General features: G+C 38.5%; 1 protein-coding gene across 2 annotated transcripts in view; it reads right to left on the bottom strand.

The window, feature by feature from the left end:
- Window positions 1-6,021: 6,021 nt before the first annotated feature.
- Window positions 6,022-13,401, bottom strand: part of TMEM135 (transmembrane protein 135) — a 262,755-nt gene continuing 255,375 nt past the window's right edge. Inside the window, exons 13-16 of one of the 2 annotated variants that reach the window (XR_010085239.1) lie at window positions 11,269-11,367; window positions 8,757-8,824; window positions 6,344-7,705; window positions 6,022-6,305 (exon numbers count right to left, since the gene is read on the bottom strand). Coding sequence is in view for 1 of the 2 variants with exons in the window: in XM_063430948.1 (XP_063287018.1) it covers window positions 7,573-7,705; window positions 8,757-8,824; window positions 11,269-11,367 (300 nt within the window). In the remaining variant the exon portion in view is untranslated. Of the gene's footprint in view, window positions 7,706-8,756; window positions 8,825-11,268; window positions 11,368-13,401 lie in introns of both variants that reach the window. The other variant, XM_063430948.1, reaches the window with a different exon arrangement.

Here is a 13,401-nt window from a genome sequence, read left to right on the forward strand (position 1 = left end):
TTTATGTGAAAAAAGCATTGAAGCCTTATCAGATAACACAACCTCATTAGGCAGATTAGTCCACAACGTTACTGTTCTTACTGTAAAGATAGCTTTCCTCTGCTATAACCGAAAACTTCTCTTTTCGTCTCATCTCAATGGATGACCTCGTCTGTTGTATATCTTTGGTACCCACAGGTTAGAACATAGCAGTTTGTACTGACCATGTATATATTTGTATAGTACTAGCATATTCTCCCTGAGACATCTTTTTTTCTAAAGATAACATGCAGTTTTTCTAGCTTTTCCTCATAACTATTGGTTTCCATTCCCCTTACTAAAATTGTTGCTCACATTTGCACTTTTTCTAGTTCTGCAATATTCTTTGTTAAAACTGGTGCCCAAAATTGCACCACATATTCAAGGTGGGGTCTTACCATTGATTTGTAAAGAAGCAAAATTATATTTGAATCACGTGAATCAAAACCCATTTTTATACATGAAAGCACCTTACAAGCTTTTGCAACAGCAGACAGGCATTGCATAATGTTGCCACATTTGTGATCTCTAATTGTTCCAAAGTCCATATCATTTAATATCATTCCTAACTCAAACCCATTTAATGTATAAGTGGCTTGTGGGTTCCTTATTTGGAAATGCATATCTTTGCATTTATCTAATCTCATCTGGCACTTGCCTGCCCAGTCCCTCAATTTATCCAAATTTCTCTGTAGATAAGTTATGTCATGTTACGCTGTATTTTCTTACTTAGTTTTGTTTCATCTGCAAACACTGACAAGATAATTTATAAACAGATTAAAGAGAAGTGGACCCGGGACAGATCCCCAAAGCACTCCACTTACAACTTTTGTCCAATTTGAAAATGTTACATTTAGAACTACTCTCTGCACTCTATCTTTAAGCCCGTGTTCTGTCCAAGAACACAATTATTCATCTAACCAACTGATTTCAGTTTTACTAGTAACCTTGTGTGTGCACTGCATCAAATGCCTTAGCAAATTTAAAGTAGATCATGTCTACTGGATCATTCTGGTCTATATTTCTACTAACTTCTTCATGTAATAGCAATTAAGTTAGTTTGGCATGACCTGCCTTTAATAAAACCATGTTTATTCCTGCAAATTATATTTTTGTTCAATGCCAATTCTTGAATATTATCTCTTAGCAGTCTTTCAAATAATTTCCCATACACAGATGTTAAGCTCACATGTCTGTAGTTTCCAGGTTGAGCTTTTGAACCCTCTTAATATATGGGCACACAATCAGATTTTCTCCAATCCTCTGGTACAATCCCTGAAAGAAACGAATCCTGAAAAATTAAAAACAGTGGTATGGATATTTTTACACTAAGCTCCCTAAGCATGCGTGGATGAGTACCATCTCGGTCTGAGGCTTTGCTTACATTAACTTTATTTAATTACTTATCCTGTGTTAACCATTTACCGGTTTGCTTCTGTAACAAGGATTTGCAACTCTACAGCCATACATTTGTGTTCCATATATTTTTAAATAAAAATAATTATTTAACATTTCTACTTTTTCCTGATCATCCTCGGTTAACTCACCTATCTCACTTTCCAATGGACCAACATACACACACCAACTTACTTAAAAAAAATCAAAAAACTGTTAGGGATTGGTCTTGCTCTGTTGTTATCAACCCAATCGACCCCTCTAATTTAAATGTTTTGAATACCCTTTTCTTATCGTTAATCATTTGACTGACCCTCTTTCTAAGCCACGTTGGTTTTAATTTGCTTCTTTTATATTTTGACTCCCAATGAGAAATGTACTTTTGGGGATCCTCTATTTATCCTCTGTGCTTTTGCCAGTGAATATTTCCTGCTAGTCAATTAGTTGTAAAGATGCCCTTATCACAATGAATATAGCCTTTTTAAAATTGGGCATTTTGTACAGCCCATATAATTATTTTACATTTTCTTTTTGTTAATCTCAAATACACCATATTATGGTCACTATTTCCCATGTGCTCCCTAACTTGAATGTTTGAAAATAAGTCAACATTATTAGTTAATACAAGAACCAGACATTTCTTCTAGTTGGCACTTCTACTAATTGAGATTAAAGTATTGTTTATCAGTTTCAAAAACCTGTTTCCCTTGACTGTATTACTAGTCCCTCTGGCCCACTCAATGTCTGGATAAGTAAAATCTCCCATGAGTAACAAATCACCCAGCTATGCTCTTCCCCACCAGTATTGTTTGGGGCTCGTAACATATTCCTACTGTTAATGGGTACCCACATTTCCTCCTATCCTCACCTGTATAATTAAATACGTTTACATCTGTTTACAATAGGCCATCAAGTGTTTCATCCCACCATTTGTTTCTTATGCTTTATTTGAACAACATATAATTGGTACCTTCTTGATCTGTCTGCTAATCTTACCACTACCCCCATCTCCACCCTCCTTGACTTCGGCTAAATTACCTCTCTTTTCTCTACTACCTACCACATTTAACCTTCTTTGACCACTGCTCCCACTCTCCTAGCTTACAGCCTCCTCCAACCTTCTAGCCATCCTCTACCCCAGCACAAAAACCCTCTGCAACAGTTAGTTATCTATCTTTAGGCCATCACTGTTGTGTGTGTGTGTGTGTATATATATATATATATATATATATATATATATATTTACTTTTGTAGTATATATTTTGCATTGACTGATGTTTTTTTTACATACAGGTATTGCTGTGGTGGAGTTTGTTTCCACCTATAAATATCACAGATATGTGTATTTGTATTTTCTGATTATATAGTAGGAGTTGAAAAAATATGCAGACTTTACAATAGCTGTGGGTATTATGATAATATGATGGACGGCCTGATCCCCCTCATTTGTTTTTGAGCTAGCCGAAAGCTTGCGGCGCCATTTTGTGACTCCTTCAAATGTACATAGGCTCTGTATTGTGTACCTGTAAACACAGAGCAGTGTGTCGTCATATGCAGCTGTGGGTCAACAGAGGGGGAGGGACAGCAGCTCTGTATGCAGTTATAAAGTATACTCAGGTGTGAAATGCATTTTGTATGTGATCAAGTAAAATTGTGTACTGTAAGTGGCCACCTGCTGTAGAAGCCAGCAAGTCTACATGTTATTATGTAAAACAGCAAAGGGCTGTGTTAATTTAATCAGAGATTGCTCTGAAGGGACAGTCAAGATAACCATTTGTTGTCAGAGTGGGCTTGCACATTGATGGAGCAGGGGGAGAATTAGAGTAATGAATCACATTGTAGCCAGTTCTTTCCTGTGTGTTCTATTTGCCCTGTACTGTATTCCAATTGGTGAAAGTGTTTGTGCACTGTTCTTTTTTTACTGTACACTGTGATCGATGTAAGCTGGATCTTTATACAATAAAGAGCTGGGGTTGATTCTTCCCTAAGGGTTATTCATTGTCCTCTGTAGAGTCATTACAAATAAGAGCATTGGCACAGGACTAGATGGATAGAAGATCATATAGTACCCAGATACCAGCGCGGTATATCCTGTATGTGCTACCAAAGATGAGTCCTAGCATTTAGTGGAGCAGTTAGTGGTGCAGGTTATGGAAAAAGAAACCCACAGACTATAGCGTTGCCTGAATTGTTGCACCTTTGGTAACAGAGACGCCAGGGCCGTATCGTCACAGAGGATTTTTTGTTAAGTAGGAGTCATGCCATTTAAATGTTTATTAATTTTACAGAACATACTGAAGATAATAAAATATATGTAATACATTTGCTCAATTAAAGAACCAACATGTTTTCTTTGTGTTTTTTTTTATTATTAAAAAGAATTAAAAATTTCCCAAATCAAATGCAACACACCTGTCAAATGAACAGCCCAAAACAATTGAAAGTATGCAATCAGTATGTTAAAAGAAAAAATTACATTGATAACAACGTACCAATAGTAAACATTTAAAAAATAAAAATTAAACACAAACTGTCATAGGACGCACTGCAAAAAATAAACATTGGTCTTTGAGCTAGTTGTTCAGACAATGGAAAAAAAAATAAAATGTAAACAAGCACAAAAAGTTAAGACAAAGAAAACCATGTAAACCAGTACAGATAGAACTGCCAAGTGGATAGACAAGACAATGTGTGCAAATGACATTAAAAAGCAATTGGAAATAATACGTAGACATTAAATCATTAGAGAAACATAATTAGTAAAAGATGAAATAAAAATATTTTTTTCATTAACAATGACTAATGTAATTAAAGTAAAATATATTAATTTTCTATTACATAATTTATAGCAAGTGAATATATTAGAGTACTTGATTTCATATTTGAGTTCACTATCCCTCTCCAAAATATATTACGTCAATGAAGATTACATCCATACCATATCACTAATTGATATGTGTGTCACTGACAATACACAGGGGCAATTGACAAGAAAATTTACATTTTCAGTCCACAAGAGAAAATAAAAACCGGAAAAAAACATCTCAATTTGTTATTTTGCCAGCTCACCTATTATGGAGTACAATTTGCAATTGCCATGTTAATTTTCCCCTTTTCCAGTTTATTAAACAACCTTAAATGTATTGCAATATGTAGGCCAAAACAGACCATTGGAAATACATTTTACCAAAATGATGCCAGTGGGTTGTCAAGTTTCTGTTTATCTGTTTAAAGAATGAACTAAATTTATTTATTTCCAATAAAAAAAACCAATCATTTGACAACTGTAATGAGTCACAGGGGATCGTCATATTCCTGATATTATTAAGATTAAGTTAAACGCATTTTATATTTCGAGAGACATTCAAATACACAAATATATTGTATTTTAATCACATGCTAAACAGAAGTTATACTAAATGTAATATATATATGTGCTACAATCTGTGGTCAGTCCAAACACACATTTTCGTTTGATCATCTTCACAAAGCTGCTTACGTTTAGGGGATCAATTAAGAAAAACTTTATCCAATGTGGAATTTTCACCTTTGAATTAGTAATAGCTCCATTCTATCTAATCCCAGTAAAATACATTAAAGTGTTTACTAGGCTGAGGAGTGTAGTAAAGGTTAAAGTGACACTATAATAATTTCATCCCACTGAATTTGTGATAGTGCCTGGAGTCCCATTTAGGTGTTCCTCCATTCGGTCTTAAACCATTTTTTGAGCATTTTAACACTAAATGAGAGTGCTTGGGAGCCCACAGCCTGCCCCCCACTGGAGGTATGGCTAAAGCAGAGATCCATGCTTCCTTTTAGCCAAACCAAATCAGAGTGGTCAACGGACACTCTCAGCCAATCACAGACACTCATTGCTGCTCAGGCTAATGCTTTCTCCTTCGGACGAGAAGCACAAAGGTATTGGGTTAAGCATTTAAAACCGTTTAACACTGAATAGAAGGATGATGCCAGGGGACTCCAGGCACTATACCCACTTTAACGAGATGAAGCAGTGTCCCTTTGAATATTAAGAAGCACTTTCTTCGAAGGATGTCTAGGTGGCTGTACCATCTGGACTGTAATGAGCTGTTTATATTACGGCATGTGATATATATCCCAAGACGTGTTTTTTTGTTTTTTTATTAGCACAATCCACAGGAAACTGTTAGTAAACTACTGGTTTGTGAAATAATTTCAGGAGTGATCATGCCTCGTCAAAGTACCCTATCTGAATTTAAAATAAAAAGTGCGTTAAATTAAATGTGCGTTTACACAATTGTGCTTGCAAAAACATAAAATACTATTTCTCTTACGCTTTGGAATCAATGTGTAGTTTTCAAGTATGGAACGTGTACTGATGGACATGCATTTTGTGTTCCCACAATAAAGAGAGGTATTGTACAGTTTTTTGGTGGACACATGTACGTGTAGCAATGGCAGAAGGAAAACAATAGGTACTTAGTTTTAAGCTATATACTTGCAGCAGTTTTTGCTAAGAAAATATCTAGATTCTATTGTAATATTTATATTCTCAGTGACCATTCCACTTTAAGGACAGAGTGAAACAAATGCCAGTTGACCATTATTAGTTCATGAATAATATATGTAAATCAATAGGAGCCCATCTTTGCGTCTATGCGTTTCACTGCCTACTTTAATCGAACAATACAATTTCCAAAATAAAACACGACAAGTGGTCCGCATTTGATTCAGTTTAATTTGCGCTAATCAAGTGTCTTTAAATAAACAGTGATTCTTATAGTATACTGGTCAGTTCTTGAGGACAGATTGAGGTACAGCCCATCAGTATGTTCTACCTCTTGTACCAAAATTAACCAGGTGACTTGTGTGTCCTAGCACCCTTCTGGGAGTTGAACAAGGGCTTTTGATATCTTTTTTTATGACGGGCAACTACAGATCTAGGGTTAACATGTTTTTTCCCCCAAAACAAAATGGTGTAAGATACCTCCAGTTGGTAATATTAAAGGTCTCCATTGAAAACAAACTCAAATTAAAGTTTTATTTGAAAAAATTTACTTGTTTAGATCTGGTTTAGACATGGTACCTTCACCATTTGTTTTTTCATTCACTTCTCAACTACTTGGTATTTTAAAGTTTTTCTTAAAGACCCTTGTTCTTCTTCAAGTAATATATTATTTGAAGTCTAAAATTTAGCTAGTGCAATAATAGTCGCAGATCAAACATAGAACTTGGGCGTTACATTGCTGAACGACTATCAGAACCCTATTAGCCAAGATACTAATATGGCTCCAACATATGTTTACATATAGATAAAAACACTTATCGCTGATATTTTAACAAACTAGGTGTCCCTCTTCAGACTTAGGCATTGGGGATGATATACTTTGTATGTAAATTAGATTTGTGTTTATCCTTCTTTCTGAAGACAGACACAAAGAAGTTCTCCCCACAGAATATGAAGATAACTCCAACTTACTATGTATGTCTTAAAGGTCTTCTTCACGTAGTACATCAGTGCATTACTATAGTTAAAAGTCACTCATCATGGGGATTGGAGGCAATGACACTAAGAATAACAAAAAAGGCAAATCTGGGTCTAAACATTCACTTGATCTTCAAGTTAGAACTTGTTCTATGAAATAAAATATTTTAACAAGTTTAGGATTACTTTTCTAACTTTCACAATTTCCCTCAAGTTGAGAAAAAAAACGCACATAGTTACCGTAGCTATCACATAGAGGAGGGAATGTATATGATGTCTTTAGTCAACACAGAACACAAATATGACAATATCGTCAGATCTTTCAACAGCTCCAGATAAACAAAGCTTACTAAATATGTATCTGTAAACTGCACATAAAGTGTTAGTCCTAAATACAATCAATAATATGATTTTCTTAATACTATACCATTGCAATTTCTTCAATCTTCTTGAAAAGAATTAAGCAAGGATTGTGCTGATGGAGATAGGTAAAAGGAAACGTTGGTTGATGTCAGATTTTGCGTGGTTTTGCTCTCAATAGCCTGACCACATTCATTTGCAATTTAATTGGTCAAGAGAAATTAGGTAATACTGTATGGAAGCATGGAAGCTTCCACACCTTGGCGTCTTGAATAATTATCTGATCATGACGCTTTTGAATTTTCACATTATGACACGGGAGAGAGTGCATGATTTCAGGAAAACTCAATTGGTAGCTCTGGTTTTACAACAGTGTATCTCGGATCAAGCTTCGGGACAAAGTTGTTGAAATTCTTCGAAGCCTGAGAACCGAAAACATCCAGGGCTTTTCTGTTCATTAAACGGAACCTAGGGAGACAGAATGTGCTAAAATAAAGGTTTTATTTTCAAAATAATAATAATAAAAAAATAAAAAAAGTTTAGCATAATCTTAGTAACTTCTGGGACATTTCTGTGTGTATTGTGCCAAAGTGCCCAACTAGATTATCAGAAAAGCTATCACAGAAATATAGCTAGGATCACTGTACACAACACATGTATCTTCTCCTTATACACCTACGATCATATACAAACAGACAGAAGAGTGGAAGGCAACCGAGACCCCAAAGATTTTATAGACAAGTTATCTAGTGATGCTTGGATCAAAGTAACCAACAATCCCAATCCAAAACCTTACACATTTTCCAGTTTCTTCTTTGGATACTCTAAAAAAGGCACGAAAACATGAACTGTATAACAGTGCAGTACATTTATATAACATGGTGAATAAAATTAAGCAAAGATTGTGCTGATTGTCCCTATGGACAATGAGCTTTTGCATAACTCATGAAGAGTGTACCAACTTGTCTGTGAGTGACAAATTTTAAAAGTTTTATTCTGTAATTTAATGAATATGCTACACTATGTTATATTTTTCTGTGTCTATGATCTATTTGGAGTATCAAATTAAACTTAACTATTGAATCAGGTTTGTCCATTGTTTTAATTTCACGTTGGAACATCACTGAATGAGCACATATCTACCTGTAATCGGTTTTGTCTGTTCTGTTGCCTTCGTTCTCATTAAATTTGAATGTTTATAGGAGTGTCTTTTTATATGTGGGTTTTTAGAGGATAGCTACAATGACAGCATCTGTTTCACAATAATACGTTTAGTGGCGTTTTTTTGGTTACATCAGTTGAGCCCACACTCTAAGTTATTTACCCTAACAGAGACTGAATAGCCAACATATTGGTACATATTTTGAGGAGTGAGCAATTACTTTGAGACGGATAGACAGACAGAGATAGGCATATAGACAGCTAGAGAGACAGGCAGACAGATAGATATTAAGATAAATTATTAGATTTTCCATACATATAATGAAAGCTTAAAATAAATAAAATAAAGTATTCCTACCTGCCCTGTGTGAGTCTCAGGAGGAATTTCCAGTAGGATGGACGTAAATTGTGAACTTCCAAAACAGCCTAATTTTGAGAAAATGTATTTTGAGTTTTAAGCTTAACAAGGCACTGCCAATTCCACAGTTTAAAAAAAAAAAAAAAAGCCTGCGTCTTCCCCTTTCTTATATAAAAAATTCTACTAAGGAGCTTGTTCATGCGTCTTGTAATTTCTCGCACCAATAATTTATGGCCTCCCAGGGTAACTTATTTCACAAACCTGTCTCTCATTCTTTCTTAAAGGGTCACACACCACTGGTGCTTGGTTACTATCCCCCATGCAGCCCTTCCTATTGGGGTTTTATACCCTACTTCCTTAGATTGTAAGCTTGTTCGAGCAGGGTCCTCAACCTATTGTTCCTGTACCAATTGCAATTGTCTAATTTCTTGTTAAATGTCCCCCTTTATACATTGTAAAACACTACGGAAAAAGTTGGTTCTATATAAATAATAACTTTTAGGCAAAATGAAAACTCTTATAATTGTGAATATTGTGACTTCCTAATGTATCTGGACTTTCATTAAGGTGTTATGTAAAAATGTGGTTTTATTGCTATTTAGTTTATTTAGGTATAGTTTGTGTGAATATTTATTCTTCTTCCAGTTAATGTCTATTCTAAAATATTAAATTCTTGCAAAATGTTTAACATTTTAACCTGTAGTACTTTAGTTGTTATCGTGATATGTTTCAAGCGGAGGTGCTTCTCAAATAAATTGCTTATGATAAATTATCAGCAGACACTTCACATCAAAATTTTCATTTTCTTTACTAAACCAAAAATAATAATAGTGTTGTGTTTCCCAATCTGAAAAGTGCATTAAAAAACAGTTTTAAAACTGACATCTATCAAGTGTTTACAGTAGTGCAAACAGAAGCATACAGTGCTTGAAAACTTCATATCATCCATCAGAGTCTATTCCCTGGCTCTGGGTGAATATTGCTTGCGTGCGTTGGCACCACTATATTTAGTGGTATGATTGTATCTTTATTGGTCTTGTATTTAATCGGTTTCTCCAAGCACCATAACCACTTAAGTGATTTGAAGTGGTCAATGTTCCTGGAGGCTGTATGTGCAGTATACAGTGTTTAACCCCTCTGATTTTGGAGGTGTAAGTCCACCTTTGACAGCATAATTATAGCATCATTAGCCATTCATGGAAATAAAGTTCCAGGCTGGCTAATGTCAGTTCTGTGCATATCCCTATGCACCAAAATGCATTAATTGCCTAAGAGTGATCAGCTGACTCAGCTCTGCAGAAACGGGATATTGTTACCGGCTATGGGAGGATTGTCAGCACCCGGCGGAGACCCAGGTTAAAGGGCAAATCACTGCAAAATGGTTTGTCCCATGACTAGGAAACTGGGCCTGGGTACTACTGGCACCATAACCACGACTGATCGGAGTAACCCTTTCATTTATGGCTTGAAATAATGGAAGAAAGATTTTTTTTTTTCCCTCTGTTTAACGCTAATGCAGAACTACAACTCCCATGAAGCTCTCAAACAGGGTTAGTCTAACATTGTACTAAAACTAAACAAATTCACTGGGAGAAAGTTTTTTTTTTTTGGCTACTTATAATTTATTTGTGCTTTCTCCCTGTGAACCCCTCTTCAGTGAGAGGCACTGGGACTTGTTTGTTTTTAGTAGTCTAGTTTCAGGGTTACCCCCTAGTTGTAGGCACAATTCAGGTGACCCTTCTTTCCTTAGGAGGTATGAGGAAGTGGTAGCTTTGTTCTAGCCCAAGATATCTTCTAGGGGTGTGATACCACTTCTTTCCTTTCCATCTAAATCAAGTTCCATTGTAGTTTTAATCTAACATTGTGCTTTTTGGGTCCAAGATCACAGTGTTACCCCAAGCCCTTCTGAGCCGGTAAGGGGAGGGAGTTGAGGTGGGCACAATGATTGGAGTAAGGGAGCTAATACTTAAAATATATATATATATATATATATGTATATATATATATATATATATACATATATATATATATATATATAAAAATCACTAACCATTGCTGGTGGGAGGGGGAGGGCACATTAAAGCTTCCCCATTGCAGGCAAAGCCTCTAAGTGTAGAACCCCATTAGTTATGTTGCCAGCATGCAGTGTGCACTGGTGACAAATATGTTTTGAACAGAATTGACATTAGACAGCCCGGAACTTCCTAAGTCACATGTGCCAGGGGTGCAACTAGCACCCAGCACAACAGTGCCAATGTCTCAAGCAGAAATACTGCACACAAAGACTGCTACCAACACGGCCACTTCTAAAAGAAGAATGTTATCTCTATAGCACGAATGTAGCATATTACAGGGATGCCCAATGGCTGACGCCTGGGAGAGAATTTTGGGGATTTGGAATTCAATTGAAGGCGGAAGGCCAAGGGAAGCACATGTTCTCAAAACCCAAGTGAGAAGACAATCAGTAAGGATTATGGGAAATTTTGAAAGAAGTATAAGGTGCAATACTTACTGCATGGAAACAAACTGCGGTGGACACAGCATAAATGATACTGTCCGCATGTGGAAAATAGGGTAATTTCCCTGCGTCAATGCCCTTAAAGTACATGGTCTGGAAGAAACAGTACATATAAATAAAATGTAAAGATAATTTCAGCTTCAGGCAATACATTTCTAACTGTTTCCCAACCTGGATTTTTAATATGACACATTATGAGCAAAAATGTAAAATCAGTTTTGACAATTATCAAGATTTTGTGGGGTCAGTGGCACACTTGGCTTTATACACTAAATGGAATTGGAATCATTAAGTATCCACAGTTTGGCTACCACATGTTGTTCATCCATAATCCCATTGCATTACATCTGGAAACACAAATCCTAAAAAACCTGCACACAGGAGTCCGGAGGCCTCTGTGGACCATGCGGCATCACTTCCAAGGCCAGTGCACAGCCACACCGACAAGGCAGGAGGGGAGCACACAGCGCAGCACTCCCATTTCTGCATGTAGTGTGGCCGAGCGGACCATAGCATAGCTGAGTGGACTGCGGTCTGACAGGAAGTGCTTACAGACTATTGGGGAGGGACACATGGAGTGATTGGGGGTGGAGGAGATACATGGCGGGGCAGAATAAGACATGGAGGGGCTGGAGGGGGCAGAATAAGACATAGAGGGGCTATGGGGAGGAAGGGAAACACTTGGAGGGGTGGGGGGATGAGACACATAGAGGGACAGGGGGGACTGAATGAGACACATGGAGCGGCTGAGGGTGGAGAATGGACAAATGCAGGGTGATAAGACACATGGAGTGGCTGGGGGGATAGAATAAGAGACATGGAAGGGCTGAGGGAGAATGAGACAAATGCAGGGTGATAAGACACATGGAGTGGCTGGGGGGATAGAATAAGAGACATGGAAGGGCTGAGGGAGAATGAGACAAATGCAGGGTGATAAGACACATGGAGTGGCTGGGGGGATAGAATGAGACACATGGAAGGGCTGGGGGAAATAAGGCACAGAGGGGCTGGGGGGATATGAGACACATTGAGGGGCTGGGGGGATATGAGACACTTGGAGGGGCTGGGGGGATATGAGACACTTGGAGGGGCTGGGGGAATGAGACACTTGGAGGGGCTGGGGGAATGAGACACTTGGAGGGGCTGGGGGAATGAGACACCTGGAGGGGCTGGGGGGAATGAGACACCTGGAGGGGCTTGGGGGAATGAGGCACTTGAAGGGGTTGGGGGGATGAGACACTTGGAGGGGCTGGGGGGATGAGACACTTGGAGGGGCTCGGGGGAATGAGACACTTGGAGGAGCTCGGGGGAATGAGACACTTGAAGGGGCTCGGGGGAATGAGGCACTTGGAGGGGCTCGGGGGAATGAGACACTTGGAGGGGTTCGGGGGAATGAGACACTTGGAGGGGCTCGGGGGAATGAGACACTTGAAGGGGCTCGGGAGAATGAGACACTTGAAGGGGTTGGAGGGGAAGAGACACTTGGAGGGGCTCGGGGGAATGAGACACTTGAAGGGGCTGGGGGGGATGAGACACTTGAAGGGGCTGGGGGGATGAGACACTTGGAGGGGCTCGGGGGAATGAGACACTTGAAGGGGCTCGGGGGAATGAGACACTTGAAGGGGTTGGAGGGGAAGAGACACTTGGAGGGGTTGGAGGGGAAGAGACACCTGGAGGGGTTGGAGGGGAAGAGACACTTGGAGGGGCTCGGGGGGATGAGATACTTGTAGGGGCTGGGGGGAATGAGACACATGTAGAACCGGTGGAGAAAATGACACACATATAGGACCTGGGGAGGGGGATAATGAGACACATGGATTAGCTGGCGGAGAGAATGAGGCACATGAAGGGTGGTGAGACAGATGGAGAGGCTAGGGGGGATAATGAGACACGTGGTAGAGCTGGGAGAGGGGAATAATGAGACACATGGAGGAGCTGGTGGGGAGAATAAGGAACATGAAGGGGATTGACACACATGTAGGGGCTAGTGAAGGGGCTAGGGGGAGAATTAGTCACAAGTAGGGGCTGGGAGGGTATGAGACACATGGGGGGCATCAGGGCAATTTTAACACTGGGGCATGATGGTTTCTAGTTACGCCTTTGCACACAGGGTACCCCTAACACCAA

This window comes from Pelobates fuscus, chromosome 1 (assembly GCF_036172605.1).
Source record: "Pelobates fuscus isolate aPelFus1 chromosome 1, aPelFus1.pri, whole genome shotgun sequence".
Taxonomy (NCBI): Eukaryota; Metazoa; Chordata; class Amphibia; order Anura; family Pelobatidae; genus Pelobates; species Pelobates fuscus.